Genomic DNA, 20,017 nt, shown 5'->3' with positions numbered 1-20,017 from the left:
CCCTGCTATGGCAGATTTCCATTCAAGTCTGGATGCAACACTGTCAACTCTTCCCCCACACCCCCACCACCTTCCTGAACACCACCCAAGGTGCAACTAAGTACACTGGCAGTTACTAGGGAAATAACCTTCTCTTTCCAATAATGTTCACAACATTTAAGGTGCACCAGTAGATCCCAATATATTTGTTCTTCTCTTTAAAGGCTCAAAAATCATAATTTAAAAGATAACTTTAAGAACCTGTGTATTTGCATAACCTCCCTACCGTTCTTGTGTATTAAAGTGATATTAAGCCATTATCCATTTTATTTCTGCATATTTTTCTCCAGCTGACCAGATCCTCAGTGTATCATTCTAACACATCTGCTCAAAGCACTGAAAAAGACATTAATGGTAAAGATTTCCAGAGGAAAAAAAGAAATGGCTATAAACAAGCAGGAGCACAAAGAAGGACAGAGTGAAAAAGTACACATAGGAAATATATTTCTACGGTAATTGCAATATAGAAAGAAATAACTAACTAACCATAAATGCAGGAAAAAAAAATGTTTGATTAACAATGTAACTGAATTTGACATTTGTGAATTAGACTCTGTAAGAATTCTTATTGGATGGATCTCACTTGGAAAAAAAAAAATCAGAAAAGGTCAGAAAAAGTCAGAAAAAGTCTGAAGGATCTAGACAAAAAAAGAACGAGTGCAGAACTGTAGCTATGTGGAAAACAGATAAGAAGGTACCATGGCGGGCAGGGGGGAAGAATGGAGTTACAAGGCAAAGAAAGTGTGTTGCAAAACTGAAAATTGTTTTTAGTATAGGCATTATTATATATTACAAAGTAATATGGTAGCGTATCCCTTTGTATTCTAAGTATAAGTAGGATTCATTCTCTGAGAAGAAAATTTTCAGTTGCAGTTGCCGGCACAGTACCATATGGAGATTTATGGCCAACTACAGATACCAAATATCAACAACAGAAATAAGAGGGTTTCCATCCATTTTTTAGTTATTCGGGACTGTTACAGGAAACCATTTATCCTTCCAGTAGTGAAGCAAACCTTATTTTAAAAGTGTGGTAAAATTAATGCTTTATAACTCCCAGAGCTGATCCATTCCAGGTACTTTGCTTTACCTCAATATCCATATGCTAATGCTGGTCTTCACCACCTGATCCTCTCCATATGCCAAACACTCTAGCAAAAGTGTTGCTCCTGATCCAAACAAGTTTAAAAATTTAAGAGAAAAGGCAGTATTGCTAGGCCCTTTCTACACGGAAAAGTTAAGCAAAGATGTCTTTATTTGGTGGCCTGAGGTGGCAGATGGGGAGGAATCCCGTTTACAGTTTTAACTTTCAGTTCAAGGCTTCTGGCATTCTGGATGAAATCCTACCAACCACACATGCCAGATCTCCATGTGTAACATTACAGATTAAATTAATATCATACTTCAGCGCTTGACTGAATTTTGGCCACCAAGATTACACAACTTAAGCAAATCATCAAGCAAGTTATCACAGACTTAAGAAGACAGATACATCAGAATCTCAGTCTTCTGCCAGTTGGCCATCAGAAATCCTCCTGTTTTCTTTCATACTCCACCCACAAAAGTTTTTCACTGGAAGTTCCAGGGGTGTCAGAACTCATTTCTACTTTTACTGCAAAATTGCATTGCAGCTGGTAACAACAGGCGGAAATCTGAAATGTGAAGTGAGTACTCAGGTTTTCACTTCTTTTATGTCATGCCATCTATATCATCATCATTCTTGTACTTTATTGAAGAAATCACAGAAGATACTGTAAAAGGCATGATGTGCATAGGGGGCAATAAATCTGTTGGATGCAGATAGTCAATGGCTGCAAGTCATAACATAAATCTTTACTCTTCGCCTCCTACCAGTTTTCATTATCAGTGAAAATTTCTATTAATATAATACGATAGCATCATGTACAAACAGCTCAGCAGTCATACATTTTGCACAGCTGTCATAAAATGATAGTCATTTAGCTTCAAGGTAAAGCTGAAGTTTGAATATTGCTGCTTTTTGTCTTTGAAGCTTTGTCACTTTGAAAGATAATTATCTAATTTTGTGATCAATTATGTGTTCCCAAAGTAAAATTCTAATCCCTAGTATTAGACACCTTTTTTTTTTTGTCTTGAAAATGAGCAAGCAACTTGGATAGCTTGACACAAATCTTGAGAATATACTGAATAGCCAAACATTAAAATATAACCTAGGGGAGCAAGAGGAACTACAGTGGCCCTCACCAAAGTTTTCATAATGCCTTCTAAATAGCACTTTTAAAGTGCTTTGATCAAACAGGCTAGAGATACTATGATTGCGTAAATTGGACTCTGATTTTGAGTAAAGCATGTCAAATACTTGTAAGTGTGTAAAAGCACCAAGCAGCTCCTTGCCAACTACTGTAGAAGTAAAAACAGACAGTAAGACATAAAACCCATCAGCTGACAAAGTATTTCTGTTCAAGACTGATGTCACTTAAGATACTGTGTCTGCTAAAGACAGTAAAAGAAAATGGCTAGTGAAGCAGCTGCGAGGTAAGGGGTTTGGTTCAGCCCCAGATTAGAAAAGAAATTCCTGTGTTACCAGGATAAATAAAACACACAAAAAAAAAAGCCACCACCCTTCTCCCATTTGTGCAATCAACTGAGTAGAAATTAGTCTTGAGACTTCATAGTTACGAGACCAGTTACATACTCCTATTGCGAGAACAGGAGTGTCTGTGGGGAAAAAAGGCCACCTGAATACTAAAAAGTAGAGAGTTCAGTTTAAGAGCCTGTGAGTGCAAGCTATTTTAAAGAACGGGTCAGAAAAGAAAGTGTTGAGACCTGATGATGCAACTAAACAGATGGTATGAAACTGTCTACGACTGGGACCTAAGTGAGGCCTGCCATGACTCACTGTCATGCCTTTCCACACCTACAAGGAGGTTACAAAGATGAACCAAGGCTATTCATGGAAGTGACAGACAGCAGTCATACCCTGAAATGCAAAGCTCCATCTTAAGTAACTTTTCATCCAGAGTAGAAGCAAGCATTCAAACAAAGAAGAGGTTACAGTGTCTCTGTCCTTGAAGGTTCTGAAGATCAGACTCAACAAGGCCCCAGGAAACCTGTGCAGATTTCAGCATTGACTTTACTTTGTGCAAGAATTTGAGTCAAAATACCATTCTGGAATATTTAGAAGACATTCTATGATTCCAGAAATTATTAAAACCAGAGTTCCACAGCAGAAGACAATAACACAGTTGTCTAAAAGGAGATTTTTTTTTTCCCAGAACCAGTTCTGCCGAGTCATTAGTAGCAAACTCAAAAGTCTCAGCTATAAGATTACAAATACATTTTTTTAATTTAGTATCACTGTACTCAGAAGAAAATTAATGAGAGGAGATCTACTCAACTTGCACATTACAGACGAACAGTGTTAACATAATATGTAATCTGCCAGCTGCACAAAATTGAGGGAAGCCTGTCAACTCCGTATTTTGAGTACGCCAATGGAAAATGCTTGATGAGGCTATTAGAATCTCAAAAGTAATTTCTGCCCTTTTCTGAAAACTAAGAGCAAATCTTCAAATAAGGAGACTATTGTCATTCATAAATCTAAGCAATCAAAATCATCAACAGGATACACACATTAAACCCAAATACACAGAATGAATTATACACACACATACTTGCCACCTTGTAGCCCCAACCTTATGAACTAAGTTAGGTTACCGTATGATTTGTTTTGTTAATGAACCCGAGAACAACTTTTTCTTACATTGTCTACTTCCTTGCCTTGGGTGCTCTAAGATCTCATAACCTACTTTGAAGGATAAATAGTAATACTTTTCTTTTTCAATGACTCCTTACTGCAAACTGATTTATGCAAAACATTTGACATCAGTCTCAGAAGAAAACATTTTTCTCTAGAACATCTGCCCATTTTAAAACACTAAGATTCAAATATAAGATAAATAGGGTGGTTTAGAAAGAGGAGGACAGGCAGAGAGAGACAAAGGCAACAATAAAACAACATGTCAAATTAAGGAAGGCAAAAGTAAAACACAGGAGTAGATGCGAATGCTCTGACAGAGAATGCCTTCTAATATTTTAGACATTGTTTTGATCACTTCAATGAAATATATCAGTTTAACTTCTTAGAGTTCTTTAAGGAATCTTGACAGACAGAGCAAATGGCTAGAAACACCCATCTGTCAAACACTCTCCTGATTAAGAGTTATTGCTGGAACCTATATGCCTTGATGACCCTATCCAACCAACCAAACAAGCTCTTCCTAAAATATCAAAAATTCTCCCAAAGTAATACTTTGGAAGAACTCTTCTCAAGAGTAAGAAGAGTTAAGAACAAACTTTACTGAACACTATTGCTGATAACAAAGCACTAGAACATGTGGCAGGTACATAGCAAATAAAACAGGAATTTGCATCTAATCAACCATTTCCTTCTCTGTTATTGGAACATCACACTATCTTATTACAAACCCTAGCAGAGCTCTATTACCTAGTCACACTTAATGTAATGACACATTGGGACATCTTGAAAAGCTAACCCCTGTTGAAGCCTTACCATGTGGTTGTGGGACTTCAAGTCATATACATGAAGACTGCATCTGTTATATTTAATATATTTCTCCTTCTATAGTGAGATGGGGAAAGAACAAGAAAGACAGAATGAAGGATAGCTCATTGTATATAGAACAAACTTTTTGCTTGCAACTAAGCGACCTGGACCCCAGATGGACTCTATAACAATGGCAAGGAAGAGAATTCTTCAGTTACTGTGTAGAGAAACCAGTTAGAACCAAGGAGCTGACAAATGGACAAGTCTGGCCAGTTTCAAAGTTCAGCCAAAGGATAAAGCAATCAAGAGGAAGATAATTAAGAAACAACCACCAGGGTTCACAAAGTCCACTACCACATTATTGCGCTTATGCAGGAAGAATTTTCTGGAGGTATGATGTAATGCATAAGTAGCTTCACGAATATGCATGTAATGTAATGAATATATATGTTTAATATATTATATAATCACAGCTTGTCTGGTGCTTAAGCGGGACACGCTTGGAAGAGCTATCCCCTGTGTCTCCCATCGCCACAATAAAGAATGCTTACTTGTCAATTTAAACTTTGTTGGCAAGTTCTTAGAGTTTTTCTACAAATCAATAGCAAAACCCCATATATTTTAATAAGATCATTTGATTGTATGCTTATAAAGGGGAGGGGAAATAAAGGGGAGGGGAAACAAAAAGGGGGGAAGCTCAGCCAACCTGGCCAACCTGAACTGCAATAGTGACAGTGGTTTAGAATTTGTTTCTGCTCTAAAAGTTGAAGGACTGCCCAGCTGTGTCTTAAGGAGATAAAGGCACAAAACTTAACAGTGTATTGATATAGACATCAAAGAATAAATATAAATACTTTCATTGCTATAGTCCAAAAGATGATGTAGCTCATCTTCCTTACATAAGGCAGTTTGAGATCTAGCAACAGGTAACCTGTTCTGAAAAGCACCCCAGAAGGTTTCCACACTATTCTTACCATCATTTTGATGGTAAGAAAACCTAATTCTTCTGTTTTAAGACCAGTTCCTGTTCATCTACCAGGGATACAGAGAACACATTTATTCTTCTTCCTGGTTTTCTGCAGGTGAAGAACGTTGCAATATTTCAAGGTTTTTACTAGTTATGCTCAAGCACAGCTTGGCTCATAGCACTACATCACTGTCTAGTGAAACAGACCTAGTTCTTCTTCCTTTCTTCCCTCTCCACTGCCCCATTTACATTTTTCCACATTTTCTTTCTCAGTACAAAAGGAAAAGCTTTTTTTTTTTTCTTTTTTCACTTTGGGTCTCCCACCACCACCACCTCCAGTTTTCTACCTTAATTTATTAAGGTTATTGTCTCACACAGCATACATGTCTGCATCAGACATTGAAAGGGTTTTTGGAATTCAGTACTGGTTGTCCCTCATCTCTGTGACATAAATATCTTACTTTTAGGAGTTTCTACAGTTTAGAACATTTCTAGTCTCATAAATATGGATTTGACATATGCTTTATCATACATGAGGTTCCCAGATAATTCTCAGCTCTCTGCAGAGATTAAAGATAGCCACATCAGCCATTTCACTAGAACACATGGCATAAATGGGAAGCAGGTAAAATGTATCAGATCAGATGAATCTTTGAAGGTGAAACATTCCTGATCCCCTCAGTATATTCACAATAGCCACAGACAGCAGAAGCAACAAGAGCACCTAGAGTCTCTGACTTCCTCTGATGACTTCTGTAAATCAGTGTCAGAACTTGACACATCCATAATGAGTTATGATGGATGCATTTGACAGCAGGTGGAGGGAGGAAACACCTCAAGCATAACAGGAAGCTAGCGAAAAAGTTCAGTCTCTCTGAAGGTATCTGTAGAAGATATAAATCTGTACTTACATAAGTTAGTCTATGAGAAGAAGCAACAATTCTGCCTATCTCTGCCACCAAAATTCTTGCTAAGGTAATTTGCTTTCTCACAGAGCTTGAAACACTCTTCTGAGAGAAAAAAAAAACACCACACATTTTTCCTATGTTAGGTATCTTCTAGGAAACAAACCTGAACTCATGTGCACAAGATGAAAATCATATTCCTCCACAAAGCATCTAGAAAAGCATAAGTATTTCTACCTTTCACTACAGCATCATCGCCTCCTCCAACTCCACCACCATCTCCTTCCTGAAAATTGCCTGGCACCGAGTGTTGCTCAGGCATTCCTATTTTGAAGATACATTTAAAAACACACCCCTCACACCAACGGACTTGTCCAAGGTTTGAATCCAAGTAATTTCAAGCACAAGCACACATTTAACCACCTAACACCTACTATAAATTCAGATCTGTTTCTCCCTTCATTCTCAAGGGGCACGATTGATGAAACAGCCGTATTTTGCCTTTGTCCAGCTAAATAATTTTCTTCCAAACTCAACTTCTGTCTATTGCCAATTCAAGTTTAGCATATTAAAACAATCCAAAATGCTCTGGCTACTGCTAAGATGCTGCTAAAGACTGCATGAAGCCAACTCTTCTATAACAGCCTAATTCCTGTACTCTGTATTGTGCTATCTACTATTTTATTCCCAGATTAAATTTGATACACTGGTTGTAATATCTGTACAATCCTATGAGTACAAGTCTGTCTCTCTTTACCAATCACAACCTCTTCATGTCTTACATCATTGTCCTCATGCATACAGCATACTAGTATCTCTCCCTGGGATTCATCAACTCCGGAAAAGCTTGCAAGATGCTTTCAACTTCTCTCCAACTATAATGAAAGAAAAGTGGTTTGCACAGACTTCCTTCCTTTTTAAATGCGTATCTTGCAATGCTTTTGTCATTCGCTCTCATAAAATGCTTAAGTTTCACAAGTGAACTAGGCAGACACTAAATAGGGTCACAAAAATGACCATGCAACTCTGCAATAATATACATATACATGTATATACATATATACATAGGAAAAGCAAAATGGAACTTCACGGGAACAACACACTAATTCTAGTATTTCATTAAAACCTTACAGTGGAGCTTCTACAGCAACCTATGATACAATCTATCCTATCAATTTATAATTTGTGTTGACAATGTATAACCACTTATTATCAGCAACAAAAAACTGTACACTACAGAACAATAATGACATTTGAAAGCATAGAGTATTGATTAGCAGTTGCCTAGAAGTAAATCACCACTACAGTGCAGCATGTATTCATGGCTCTACGTACCTTCACTGCCAAGATAATTTGCATGGAGACTGGCTCTTTTAACCTGGAAATGTAAGCATTTCCCAATACAGGATGTGAGAACAACCAACCATAAATGCATTAAGCAAAGCAATTAACATTCATTTCCTTTCAAGATCTGATGTTTCCCAGTTAGATTGTCCACTCAATTTCCATATTAAGACACATTACAAAAATGTAATGCACGTATCATAAACTTACTGAAGGCATCTCACATTTCGATTACATACTAAAAATTTACTTTCAATAATACAAGTAAGAGGATCACGCTGTGCTTGCAAAACCCAGAAAGACAGAAAATACTGCAAAATATAAAGTGCTGGTGGCAGAAGAGCATAAATTCACCATGGCTTAAACAGGGCTTTCCTTTTAGTTAAGGATAGATATAAAATATAAAGATTGATATTCAGGCTGATTTAGGCTACATTTTAAAAACATGACCAACACCAAGAAATTATTACTCTTGCCATAACATTCAAACAGGAGATGAGAATAAGACCATCGATCATCCAGGATGTAGTTCTAACTTTACTGAAGGTGAAGAAATTCTCCAATACCTCCAGAAAAGGCAGAACTTGGTTACAAGAAAGAAGGAAAAATTATACTGTTATTAAGAAAGAGAGATCACACTACTGAAAGTTTGATAGCACTGTTATATTTTCTTCTACAGGTCAAGATGTTAACAGAAGATTAGTATTGGACCCAGCAGGTTTTCCCATCTGATACACTCGTAGCGTATCAGTGTGTGATTATATTTTTTCTTGAACAAGGAAAAATTAAAATATCTATCTAAAAGACAGTTATATGTCTGCAGCTAACAACATTAAATACTTCACCAAACACACTGAAATGGTCCGTAACTAGTTTGGCACAGAGAATAACCTTGTAGTAGGAAGATCTGTAAGAATTTAAGGGGAAGGTGGTTCAAGCTCCACAAGTTCCAAAGCATCACTTGTATTAATAACTGGAATTCAAGTGATTTAAGATTCTTGGGTTTTCTAATGCTTGATTTTAACTCTGTGCTAGAAGACACATTTGGCATAATCCAGGCTTCAGGAGTTTGAATCATAATGAATTGACTCTGCATAGAGCTTCTGGTAAGCTCTATACCATCTACCCAGCTGATGGGGTTTTTGAGTTTGGGTTTTGGTTCTGCTGTCCTTGTTGTGGAAGGGGCAGCAGGTTGCTCTTGGGTTTTTTTGCAGTGGGTGGTGATGGGTTGTTGCTTTGCGTTTCTTTCTAAATCATAGTCATGTCTGCAGGTTTTGATCATTTTTCACCAGTTTTTCATAGGAAAAAACTAATCAGTATTATTTTTACTATTCTAAAAATTGCTCAGTTAAAGTTTAAATTGGTATCTAAGAAACTAATCCATGTCTACCCTTTAACCTGAATGCCTCAAACCTACTGACCCTTCCTTCTAAGCAGTATTTGCAGTGTCCTGAGCAAAGAAGAATCAGTCTACGAAGACCAACACCAACATAATGCTGAATAAAAGAAAAGCAATCAACATCAAGATGATTGGACTAACCTTTTAAGAATTTAAGTCACTATTATACAGTTTAAAACTAAAGATAGATGTACTGCATGAATCAGATACACCAGCTGAATGGTAATTGATCTAACTCACCCTGTTGTATTAGTTTTGCACTGACATTTCCATAGTTCCAAGAAACTGAAAAGATACAGCAACAAATCTAGTCAGTAAGATAAAATGCACTTCTGAACCTTTAAAAACAGGAATGCTATACTGTTTGAAAAACCTGCTTTGAGAAAATAATATGATTTCACAAGTCCTAACACAAGGTAGAATTTGCTGAAAGAAGCCAACAGATGCAGACTACAGACTGCTGAGACCAGGGCAGTCAGTGCTTGCGTAACAGCCTGGAGTCCTTTGGACAACTTACATAAGAAAAATCTGAGGGAGCCTTAATACAAGCTTGTCTTCAGTAAGAAACCTTTAAAGGCAGAACCAATACATGAAAGTTCCTTTTCAGTTAGAAACTCTTCCTACATCAAATAATGTTGACTATTCAGGACCAATTCAAGAATTATAAAAGCTCAGAATATTTACAAGTTATTTTAAAAAACAGTCTTTCTAAAAGAAGTCTGAGAAAGCAGAAACCACACTGCATTTTTTGAGAAGCAGACACTTCACTGATATCAGAAAAACTTTCGTGTGCAACAACAGTTATTTTTAATGTTAAGAGAAGGCACATTACCTGCATTTTTTTCCTACCACTTTATTACTACTACTATTTTGCAACAGCATGGAACTGAAAACACATTATTATCATGGACACCGTAATGGGAACAATAGCATTCCCCAAAGCCTGTTCCTCAAAAATTCTAACTGAAGCAGCTGAAGCAAGTATCTTCCTGGTACCTAACCTTTGCTTTGCATCCTATACTTCAAGCCTGCAGCTTTGCCGGTGGGCTGCACTCACTCTCACATTCACTAATCAGTGTGTTTAAAATAGCTTAAAGCAGCATCAAGATTCAAATAAGGCAGATGTCTTTCGACAGTCTAGGCAAAAAATATAAGCACCTAAGAGACAATTTGAACCAGTTCTTAGGCCCCAGCAGTATTTGATAAGTAGGTAGAGAGTATGCATGCCTCTACAGCACCAGGCAGCTTCTTGTATACTGCCAAATCTATGACAACTGTAAAACCTCTGCAAGTCAGATAACCATACAGAATAGGCCAATATTATTCCTAAGTTATTTGATCACTGAATGCTATTCCTTCACCTTGAAAGTAAGTAGTAAAACATCAAAATGCTACATTTTAAATGCTAATTTTGCTCATCATTTCTGAAGTTATTTACTGAACTATTGTTATTATTTTCTGAGCTATTTACAGTGTCTGTGTCATAAAAGTCTTTTTTGGGAAAAAACCATATATCGCATTTACTCTTAGGAGGCATAACAACAGACTTGAATAAGATTATCATAATATAGTAAATAAAACATTCAATGAAAATAACATCCTGTGGGGTTTTTTTTAAGAAAATAAATAGTTTCCAAAAGGGACAAAAATGTTTTTATGCATCTTTTTGAAATTCAAGAGGATGACAATGCTGGTTACTCATTTGATGTTCACCATACAGCAAGACTTGAGAATTTCAATAACTAAAATCAATGCTTGTAAATATAACCTGGCAAATTTTTGCTTTACTGAGTATCTCTCATGACTTTATTTGCTCAATGAAATTTTATCATGAGTCAAATGACTCAACATGTAAAACATTTAAGAAGCAGAACCTTGATTTCCAACACATTCTTTTGAAATTAGTGCTCACTGCATATGCTATATACGCTAACAAAATTACTCAAGTAACCTTTATGTTAATTTTTCATTTAGCAAGCCTTTATTAAATTTAATGGCATGACAAAGCATCTGGTAATTGAGAAATCTATACTGCCCAGATACATAATCATACACACATTTTATATCTACATTTGTTTAACGATGCTTAATTCACAATCAGAAAACATGGATTTCCCCAGTAATATTAGAAGCTGCACAGCTTCTAAAAGTGGGATCTTGACTTTAGCAAGACATTGACTGTGATCACTCAGAGCTCATAGTAAATACCAAATGGATTCTTGATGGCTGGCTAGTAGGGAGGGAGGGGGGGAGGAAAAAAAAAACCCACCTTTGAATTTAGAAGCCTTACTGTGCTGTTATTCCTTAATTGTTACGACAGCTTTCTGTCACCAATTTAAAATCTTTAACTTTGGTACATTTTTATTCACACAAGCTTTCAGGAGAACTAGAATTTATAACAATACAAAAAAGATAATGTTAAAGTCATCTGTCATCCAGACTCATTTGCCACAATCAACAGCAAGAAAGAGCAAGCTTGAAGAGACAGAAACACTTGGAAACCTAAATAAAAAGCATTAGAGGGTTCCTAAAACTATTGCAACAAGAAGGGGAAAAGAGAAAAAAAAAAAAAGATGTGACAGAGGAATCAAAATGCTCTAAATACCTGTCAAATCTGTGTTCTGTCTTTCCTCTTTCATTCAATAATGAAACAGCATAACAAAAGCAAGAAACAAAACCAAAACAGCTTAGACTAAACATGCAGTGTCCACCTTCAAAAACAGGATCACAGATTTGTTAGTGAAATAGAAAGGATGCTGATGAAAAGGTAAAATGAATAGCTTCCAATTACCTACAATTATAACAACCAATAGGAAGCAATGTTGCTACTTCAAAGGAAAAAAATACATTACAGAAAGGATGACAGCAGTGTCTACTGTGAGGAAGGAAAGAATGATTAAGGATCTCGGATTCTTTGTGGATTGGAGTGCAATTACAAAACACAGTAGAGTCCATATTTTTCTAGAAAAATGTTGGACCATCTGTATCTGGTAGATTTAAGTTTTAAAGCCATTTTAGTACAAAAATGGCTGCACATGGAACAGTTCTGAAGTTAAATAAAGGTACCTGTTTGTTATGGTCCAATGAAAAACTAGAGCCTTTTAATAATACTTGATTAGATGCTAATCTAAACTGAAAGCTCCATCTGCTTTATAAATGGAAGTAGTTCATACAAAAATGTGATAAGACTACTCAGACTTTAAAGAATGGGAGCTAGAAGTATAAGTACTCAATGTCCAGATTTTCAGATTAAAATCAAAGTTTGCCCAATATACTCAAACAAAGCCATTTAATGGCCTTGAAAGGTAGACCTCAAATAGCTCTGTATTTTAGCTTAATGAATGTTTAGCCACGTTTTGCAGTCCTGGGTATACAACACTGAAAAGACAGGGATAATTTTAAGGAATTTGTATGCCTTTAGTAATCGTTAAGTCAGCTGCTTTCATTTCACATGGACAGCATAAGCTTTTTGATTCAGCTGCTACATGTACTGTCTGTTACATAATTTAATACATCTACAAGCCTTTCAAAATAAGTGCTACAAGATCAAGGAATAATTTCCTTTGTAATCAGACAAAAAAAAATTTAATTTATTGCTTGGAACTAAAAAAATCACATCTAAAAATCCTGCAGAAATTTAACATATGGGTTGAATGTCCTGATGTTTTCCCATTTCCATACTGCATTCTGGGGATCACATACTAAATGCCACAAAAATCGCAATCCTTAGCATATTCCTTAGTCTCCCATATTTTTTTCAGTAACTGCTGTAAAAATAGTCCAGAATACAAAACTTTACTATAGGTGCCGTATTTAAATTATCATAGACACAGTCCCTTGATATATACCCAATACTCAAACCCGCTTTCTCATTACCTTCTGTCCCAATTATGTAGACTTATACCGATTTCTCAAGTTTTTGCAATATTTCAGTAGCTTATTACCCAGCTGTGCAGCTAAGCAAGAAGATAACCACATTCATTCCTCTTATCTGTAATGATGTAATACATCCCAGCACTGGGTTGAGATGATTGGGGAAATAATGGAATTGTAAAAACTGCAGAGATGACAAACAACAGTACAGCCGCCTTCTCCTGATACAGTGAATTGCGTACATACAGCTCAGGGTGAAAACAATACAATGTGCGCTATTCTGCTCCTTCAATGAAGTTAACATTTTTCATAAGAAGCAGCTGTTTCTACACAGAAGCATCATCACAGTGCAGCAACCAGATTTAATACCTGCAACCTAGGGTGAAGCCTAGACTTCAAGAAATAAGGGCTGGACTTTACTAGTTAATGATAACAAAAAAAAAAGAGAAATATAAAAATTACCCAAACAGAAAAGTATCTGTTTAAACAAGGACTCTCCAGATAGTGCAGTGCAATGCAAACAGCAATCAGGGACTAGCATGCAACATGAAAATGGATCTTGGACCAAAGCATGTTCAGCACTGCTTTCCTAGTCATTCAAAAAATTAAATCTGCCTCCATTTTCTGTTAAAACATTATTAGAACTGAAGAGATCCTTACCTTCTGCAGGAGCTGGGAACCTGAGTACTTGGCCGCAATAGATTTGATCTCTCCACCAAATGCTGAGGCCCAGAGCTTTACACTGTGAAGGGTAAAAAAAAAAAAAGACAGGAAGAAATGTAATACACATGACATAGCAAGCAACACAGACTGTAACAGCCTCAGCCGCACTCAGAGGGATCCTAGCAATTCTGCATTAAACAGCTCGCTAAGAAACCCAAGCACAGCAAAAGATCAGCCCAGCTGTTCAAGTCTAAGCACAAACCAGAAGCTGTGCTAAGGTAAGGCCTCTGTTATGAACCTACCCAACCTTCACTGTTCAAATTTTAAGAATCAGCTTGTACAGAAACATGCTTTAGTACTATATAGCATATATCAGTTGGAAAGAAAGCAGCAGATAAAAATGGCAAAACAGTTCTGAATGATAAATTCTTACATGAGAAGGAATTAACAGTAAATACAAACACTCAAGTTAAGACTTTGCGGTCACAAACTCCACCAACACATGCTTCCTACAATAAAATCCAAGTAGCACTGAGCGCATTAGAGACTACCACTTAAAGCACAGCTGACAGGAGCAAAGGTGCCTTGAACAGTCATATCTGCAATACAAAAAGATAAGAACTTGAGGAGTGAAGTTCTCATCCTTGTCCTGAGAGCAGTAGCATGAAAGCACTTACACAGACAAGGGGATCTGCTGCTCCGATCCAACCACATCCACTAAGGCTGTGTTAAAAGCTGTCCAGAAGAAAAAAAAACCAAAAGCCCGAAGAACATTCGCATTCGCTGGCATTGTGCTTCTCTGTGCCTGGAAAGATTTGGGGAAATTCAGGTAAAGCTGAATGCAGCAGTAGTGGGGTTTGGCTTCTAAAGCCTCTTTCCCCACCTTTCCCCTCTCCACTAGAACAACACTGAAAGAAATCACAGCTCCATCCTCATCCTTCCAAAGGAGGACCCTTTCTGTGTAATGGAAGGAGAGGACCAGAAGCAAAGCTCTAATGACTTGAAAACTATTGTGTCCCTGGTAACAGAAAAGCGCTTTCCAGCGCTACTGCAGCCACTTGCATGTAGTTCTTTACAACTCCGCAGTCAGCAGTGTGCTGGAGTTACTTCAGTGACCTACTGCTGCTCCAAAGTGCCCTTAGCAGCAAGAAAGCAGACTATCGATTCCAACTGGGGAGGCTGTCTTCTTGCAATTACTGCTCACTTTGCAAATGGAAAGCTGCCTAGAGTTCTCCTCTCCCTCGCCGATAACCTCCAGTCTTCATCCTAGATCAAGTCAGCCAGTGCACTGGTTCAGGGGAGCAGGAGCAGCAGCCTTTTAACGGGATAGTGCCGAGACAGAGAGGCAGGCAAAGGAGGAGCTGGACCAGAGGGAGGGTGCCTCTGGATGGCAAAGGCAAAGTCTGGAAGAGCCGAAAGTGGAGTTGAGCCCTGCCGGGAAGGAGAGAAGAGAGCGCTGCACATCGCCTGGGGCTGCTCTGGGGAGGGATCGGCGGGTTGGCAGGGGCGGAGGGATGGGGGGGGCCGCGCACACACACACACCCCGGAAAGCGGCCAATTCGGGCAGGGACCGGCGCGGCGGGGGGCGGCCGGAGCTCAGCCGATCTCCGCGGGAGCGGAACCGCACCGCGGCGGGCAGAGCGGATTGATCCCCGCCGGCGAGCGGGAGCAGCTCCCGGAGCGAGTCCGGGGCTCCGGTCGCTTTCACCCATTTAATTTAGCCCTACATAGCGCGTCCTTGTGCATAAAGACACGATTGCTGCTGCCGCCTTCCCACGCCCGAGCGCTGCGGCGAGTCAGTATCGGAGAGATCCGGACTAGCAAAGGCTTATGAATGAAGAGAGATGCAGCATAAGTAAATCAATGCGGGCTAACTGACTCAAGCTTATGAATAAATTATTAATTTGTGCTCACAGAAGAATCCCCTTGATATAGCTAACACAGGATTACAAGCTCCTTCACAGAGAGAGCAGCGCAAGGAGCAGAAGGGACTAGTCCAGGTATTTTTGTTGTTGCTGCATTTTTAAAATCTCCCCTCCCGCCTTCTCCTTTTATTCTTCTCCCTCTGCTTGTTTCTCACCACCTTCTCCACTAAATGTACAGACTTAAAATAGCAATTGAACTTTAATGTAAATAAGTACGGCAAGACCTGGAGATGATCTGAGCACGGGCTGAGTCATCCTTGCATCATACAATACAGCTCCTGTGCCCGCTCCAGAATTTCAGTTTCTTCCCTCTGTAGCTAGCATCAACACCTCAAAATATTCGCTCTTTGTATACTGTTCTTGCCCTGTTTAACACTTTGTGCCTTGAAGCTAGATATGTAGTACCTGTGGGGTTTTTTCCACAGTAACATTTCTAAGAGCACTGAACAGTTGGCTTTAAATAGCAAAAGCTCCGTTCAACACCTGGCTGATAAAAGCTTTCTGCTTTCTCAGAAGAAATGAGGTTTAAAGATAGAAAGGCTACCCTAGGGAAACGAAGTAGAACAGAGTAGCGTGGTACACTGCAACTTTCACCACCCGCTACCCATCCCCACCAGTAAATAGATCATATTTCTGTCTGCACTGTCACCATCATGTGAAAGCAATAATGAAAGTTTTGTCGAAAGGGAAAATTATTTTGTGTATTCATCAACCATTTTGAAAGTCCTAGTACCTGTGCTGTTACTGTACATTTTCTAAGCCGTGCTTTAAATACACTACGGTGTCTCCAGATGTTCAGCCTACCTACAGGCAGAAATGTAAAAATGCACATGGCTGACTAACCATATATAATTAATTATGTGCCCCTTTGAACATATTATATAAACAACAGAATCTTTTCAAACCTAGGAATGAAAACGAATAGTGGGCTGCCTCACTACTGCTGTTGTTTAGCTTTTTCACATGCTAAATCATAAGGCTAATTCTGTGGGACTCAGACTTTGTTTTTACATTAACACAGATCCTTATGCGCTTCAAGTTAACAGTGCCAAAGTGACAAGCAGCAGTTGTTAACAGTTTCACTCTTCAAAGAATTAGTGAAAGCCCTAGAAACTTTTTGAAAGCACCTACACTGTGCCTGCATTCAAAGGCCTGAGACATTTAACAGGTATTAATACCATCACTAATTATTAGCAAGAAAATATGATAAAGTCACCTGTCAAACCTTGACTTTATGTTTATTACACATTTGATTATATAATAAATCTACAGTTTATGCCTTTGGCATGTATAACTGGACACATTTAATAGGGAAACAACTATTTCTACTATTGCTAATCTCAGAAAAGAAAATAAAGCAGCACTTTTCACTTGAAACAGAAATTGATACCTGACACAGTACAAGCCTGGCCACCTCCTTTTGTGCTAACAAACATTTGTATGCATTATGCCATAGAGTGCTGTCAGATTCTTTCAGTAATGCACAGTGGTTACATTCATGCAGTTTCGTTTCTCTTAATAATTCAATGAATGAAAAGCAAACCTGTCCTATAGGCGAGCTTTATCACATACAACCCATTCATGTGAAGCACTAGAAGCAACAACACTTTCTGCCAAGCTATTGTATCCTGGCCTGACCACTACCTGGTATGCAGATCACTGCAGTCAAGATATTCAGGCTCAAATGCAACTTCACTCTTTCCCCTGTGTTATTCTCAATGATGCAGAAACTTTACCTACATGGTTTGCATTTGCACCAAGTAAAATAAATACAAAAAAGAAATGGTAAGTTCTGCTGAAAGGTTTGAGCCCTTTATACTGGGGATACAGCAGTGTGCTTCATTACTTGATAAATCTTGTGACATCCTGGAGCAAAATCAGAAGGCGGCTAAGTTTCAAAGCAGCATAGCAATGAATTTGTATTTTGGAAGAAACATGGTATTTCTATCATGTCCTTACGCTGTTACAAGGTAACTGCCAAATCTGAAGAATCTTTAAGTAGTGGTCCTGCTAGAAAAACATGTACATACAGATAACTGATCAGAGAAGGAAAATGTTTATGCGTTTAGCAAACTTACTCCTAAAACCAAAGTGCATCTCAGCAGTAAGTGTAGGCAAGTTACACGCCAGTGGTCTCGGAAGCAGAGCTCCCCATACAAGCGTATTACATTGGATTGACCCCAGCCCCCCATTTTAAAAGGGATAAAAATGGCATCTAATCTCTTGCTGCATCTTTGATGATCAAGTACAATGGCACATTTTAGTATCTCTTAGAAAATGAAAGAAGCTGTTTTCCCCATGAAAGCAGAAGTAAAATTTGGACACATGAATCAAGTGTTGCAACAGAAAGTCACAGGTACAGTCAGAGAAAGTTGATGAATCCCCAAAGCTTCTGCAGTTGACCACACTGAGGCAAGTAACCAAGGGACTGGGGGGGAGGGGGATGTGTGTGTACCAAAACAATACAACCTCCCTTCCTTTTTCTTCACACCCCCCCCCCCCCCCCAAAAAAAAAAAAACAACAAAAACACAAGGGCAAAAGGTAACATGAGATTTGACACAAAGGCTCAAGTGGACAACACAGGCTACATGAGAGCCCTGTATATAAATACATATAGTAATGACTGACAAATTAATCCCATTATTCTTTCCTCTGTCTACCTACAGATATATTTACACCGATTACAGGGTGCAGTAACAAAGTCAAATTTGCAGAGCACACTTTGAGGTCTTCCCATTAGACACATATCAAGCCCTAATAAAAAGTCAATGGAGACGCATAGAGAGAAGAGAACATATGGTGCAAGGGAGAAGAGTAGGAGGAAATGATATAATTAACACAAATGTTTATTGTATTTCTATTTGCAGATGCTTATGTATAGTGAGCTCTAAACACAGAGGAATAAACACAGAAGACTAAAGTGCTAAAAGCCTTACTAAAGAGGCCAGCCACCTCAACTGAAAATTTAATTTAATTTAAAAAACAAACAAACAAAATACAGTTTATATTCCCCATATATTAGAAGATTCAGATACAGCAAGAACAGACAAGTCCTAACTACACTGCATGATATAGTGTTAATACTTGCTTTGTAGTATATTGCTATTCTATTAATACCATGTTTCTAATATAGTATATTAGTAATTCTAAACACTAACAGTAATCCTCAGATGTGTTCTCCGCAGTGCTTTTTTGTTTGAATCAAGAGATTAAAATGCCTCCCCCCCTTTCCTTTCTCTTACAAGGGGATCCCTTAAATAAAGGGGGTTTGAGGGTGGAGCAGGAAGAGCAAGGGGCTATAGCCACCTCACACAATAAACAATTTAATATAATGTCCTCTACTGAAAATCCTTCTAGACTTCAATTACCACATGCAACTTTCTGCTTACTTCTCTGCAACTATAGTGTTTCACATACACTTACATATGGAAAATGAAAACAGAAGCAGCAGAGGGATAACAAAAGTCACTTCAGCTTCACAAAGCACTTTGAGATTGTCAGATGAAAGGCAAAATCTGAACATTCAGGATTTATGATTTGGAAACAACCCAATGGAGGGATTCATCAAGTAGTGTTTGCAAGTTGTGAGAACACAGGCTTACTTGCTTCAAGTGAGCCATACATCCGAGTAAGAGCAAGAGAATGCACATTAGACCTGTTCTGTAGACTTAAACTATGTACATGCATTCGTAGGATTTTATCAAAGTCCCATGTGTATAAATGTGCTTCATTGATACGGGCATGCCTATTTATTGACCAGTGCCAACCCACTTAAACCAAAGATTGAGGTCAAGTAACATTACTCACTGGATTAAATGAATGCAGTTTCACATAATGGGCATGATCTAGTGACCTGCAGTGACAGAAATCCTGCAAGAAGCCTAAACCATGTCAGTATTTTTTTATGCAACTTTGTAATAATCATCATCTTGTTTTCACATGCTGTTCAGGTCAAATCAAATACTTGTATTTCAGTTCATGAGAATATTAAGGGCATATGCAACCTATGTTTACATTTACTCAGTCAGTTACGTACAGTCTCTAAAGATTTAAATACTAATATAAACTCACAATACGTTGCGAGTACAGCATTTTCGGTTACTGTCACATTATCTTTAGCACACAACAGCACCAAATAAACCTCACAGTTTGCCATAAACCCCCAAGGAACAAATGGTTAATTTGTCTTCTCCAAAGCCTATGTTCAGTTGGCTTTAGCATCTCCACAAGGAGTTAAAATGTAAAAGAGCAAAGCATTATCACTTGCCAGCCTATGAGGGCTCACACTGCATGGTAAGCCAGAATGCTTTAAGCTAATGATGTTTATAGCTAACCAAATCCAATTTCAGCAGTCC

General features: G+C 38.2%; 1 protein-coding gene across 4 annotated transcripts in view; it reads right to left on the bottom strand.

Moving 5' to 3' along the window:
• The window catches only part of CACNA2D3 (calcium voltage-gated channel auxiliary subunit alpha2delta 3), a 451,679-nt gene extending 436,492 nt beyond the window's left edge, over positions 1 to 15,187 (bottom strand). For 2 of the 4 annotated variants that reach the window (XM_062610709.1, XM_062610710.1), the window contains exons 1-2: positions 14,414 to 15,184; positions 13,734 to 13,815 (exon numbers count right to left, since the gene is read on the bottom strand). In XM_062610709.1, the coding sequence (XP_062466693.1) occupies positions 13,734 to 13,815; positions 14,414 to 14,526 (195 nt within the window). In that variant the 5' untranslated portion in view covers positions 14,527 to 15,184. Of the gene's footprint in view, positions 1 to 13,733; positions 13,816 to 14,413 lie in introns of all 4 variants that reach the window. The other 2 variants (XR_009963200.1, XM_062610711.1) reach the window with 2 other exon arrangements.
• Between the last annotated feature and the right edge of the window lie 4,830 nt (positions 15,188 to 20,017).

Source organism: Pezoporus occidentalis, unplaced genomic scaffold (assembly GCF_034315485.1).
Source record: "Pezoporus occidentalis ecotype Australia unplaced genomic scaffold, CSIRO_AGI_Poc_V1 ctg149, whole genome shotgun sequence".
Classification (NCBI taxonomy): Eukaryota; Metazoa; Chordata; class Aves; order Psittaciformes; family Psittacidae; genus Pezoporus; species Pezoporus occidentalis.
Note: the sequence above shows the minus strand (reverse complement) of the source record. Positions and strands in the feature narration are given on the sequence as shown.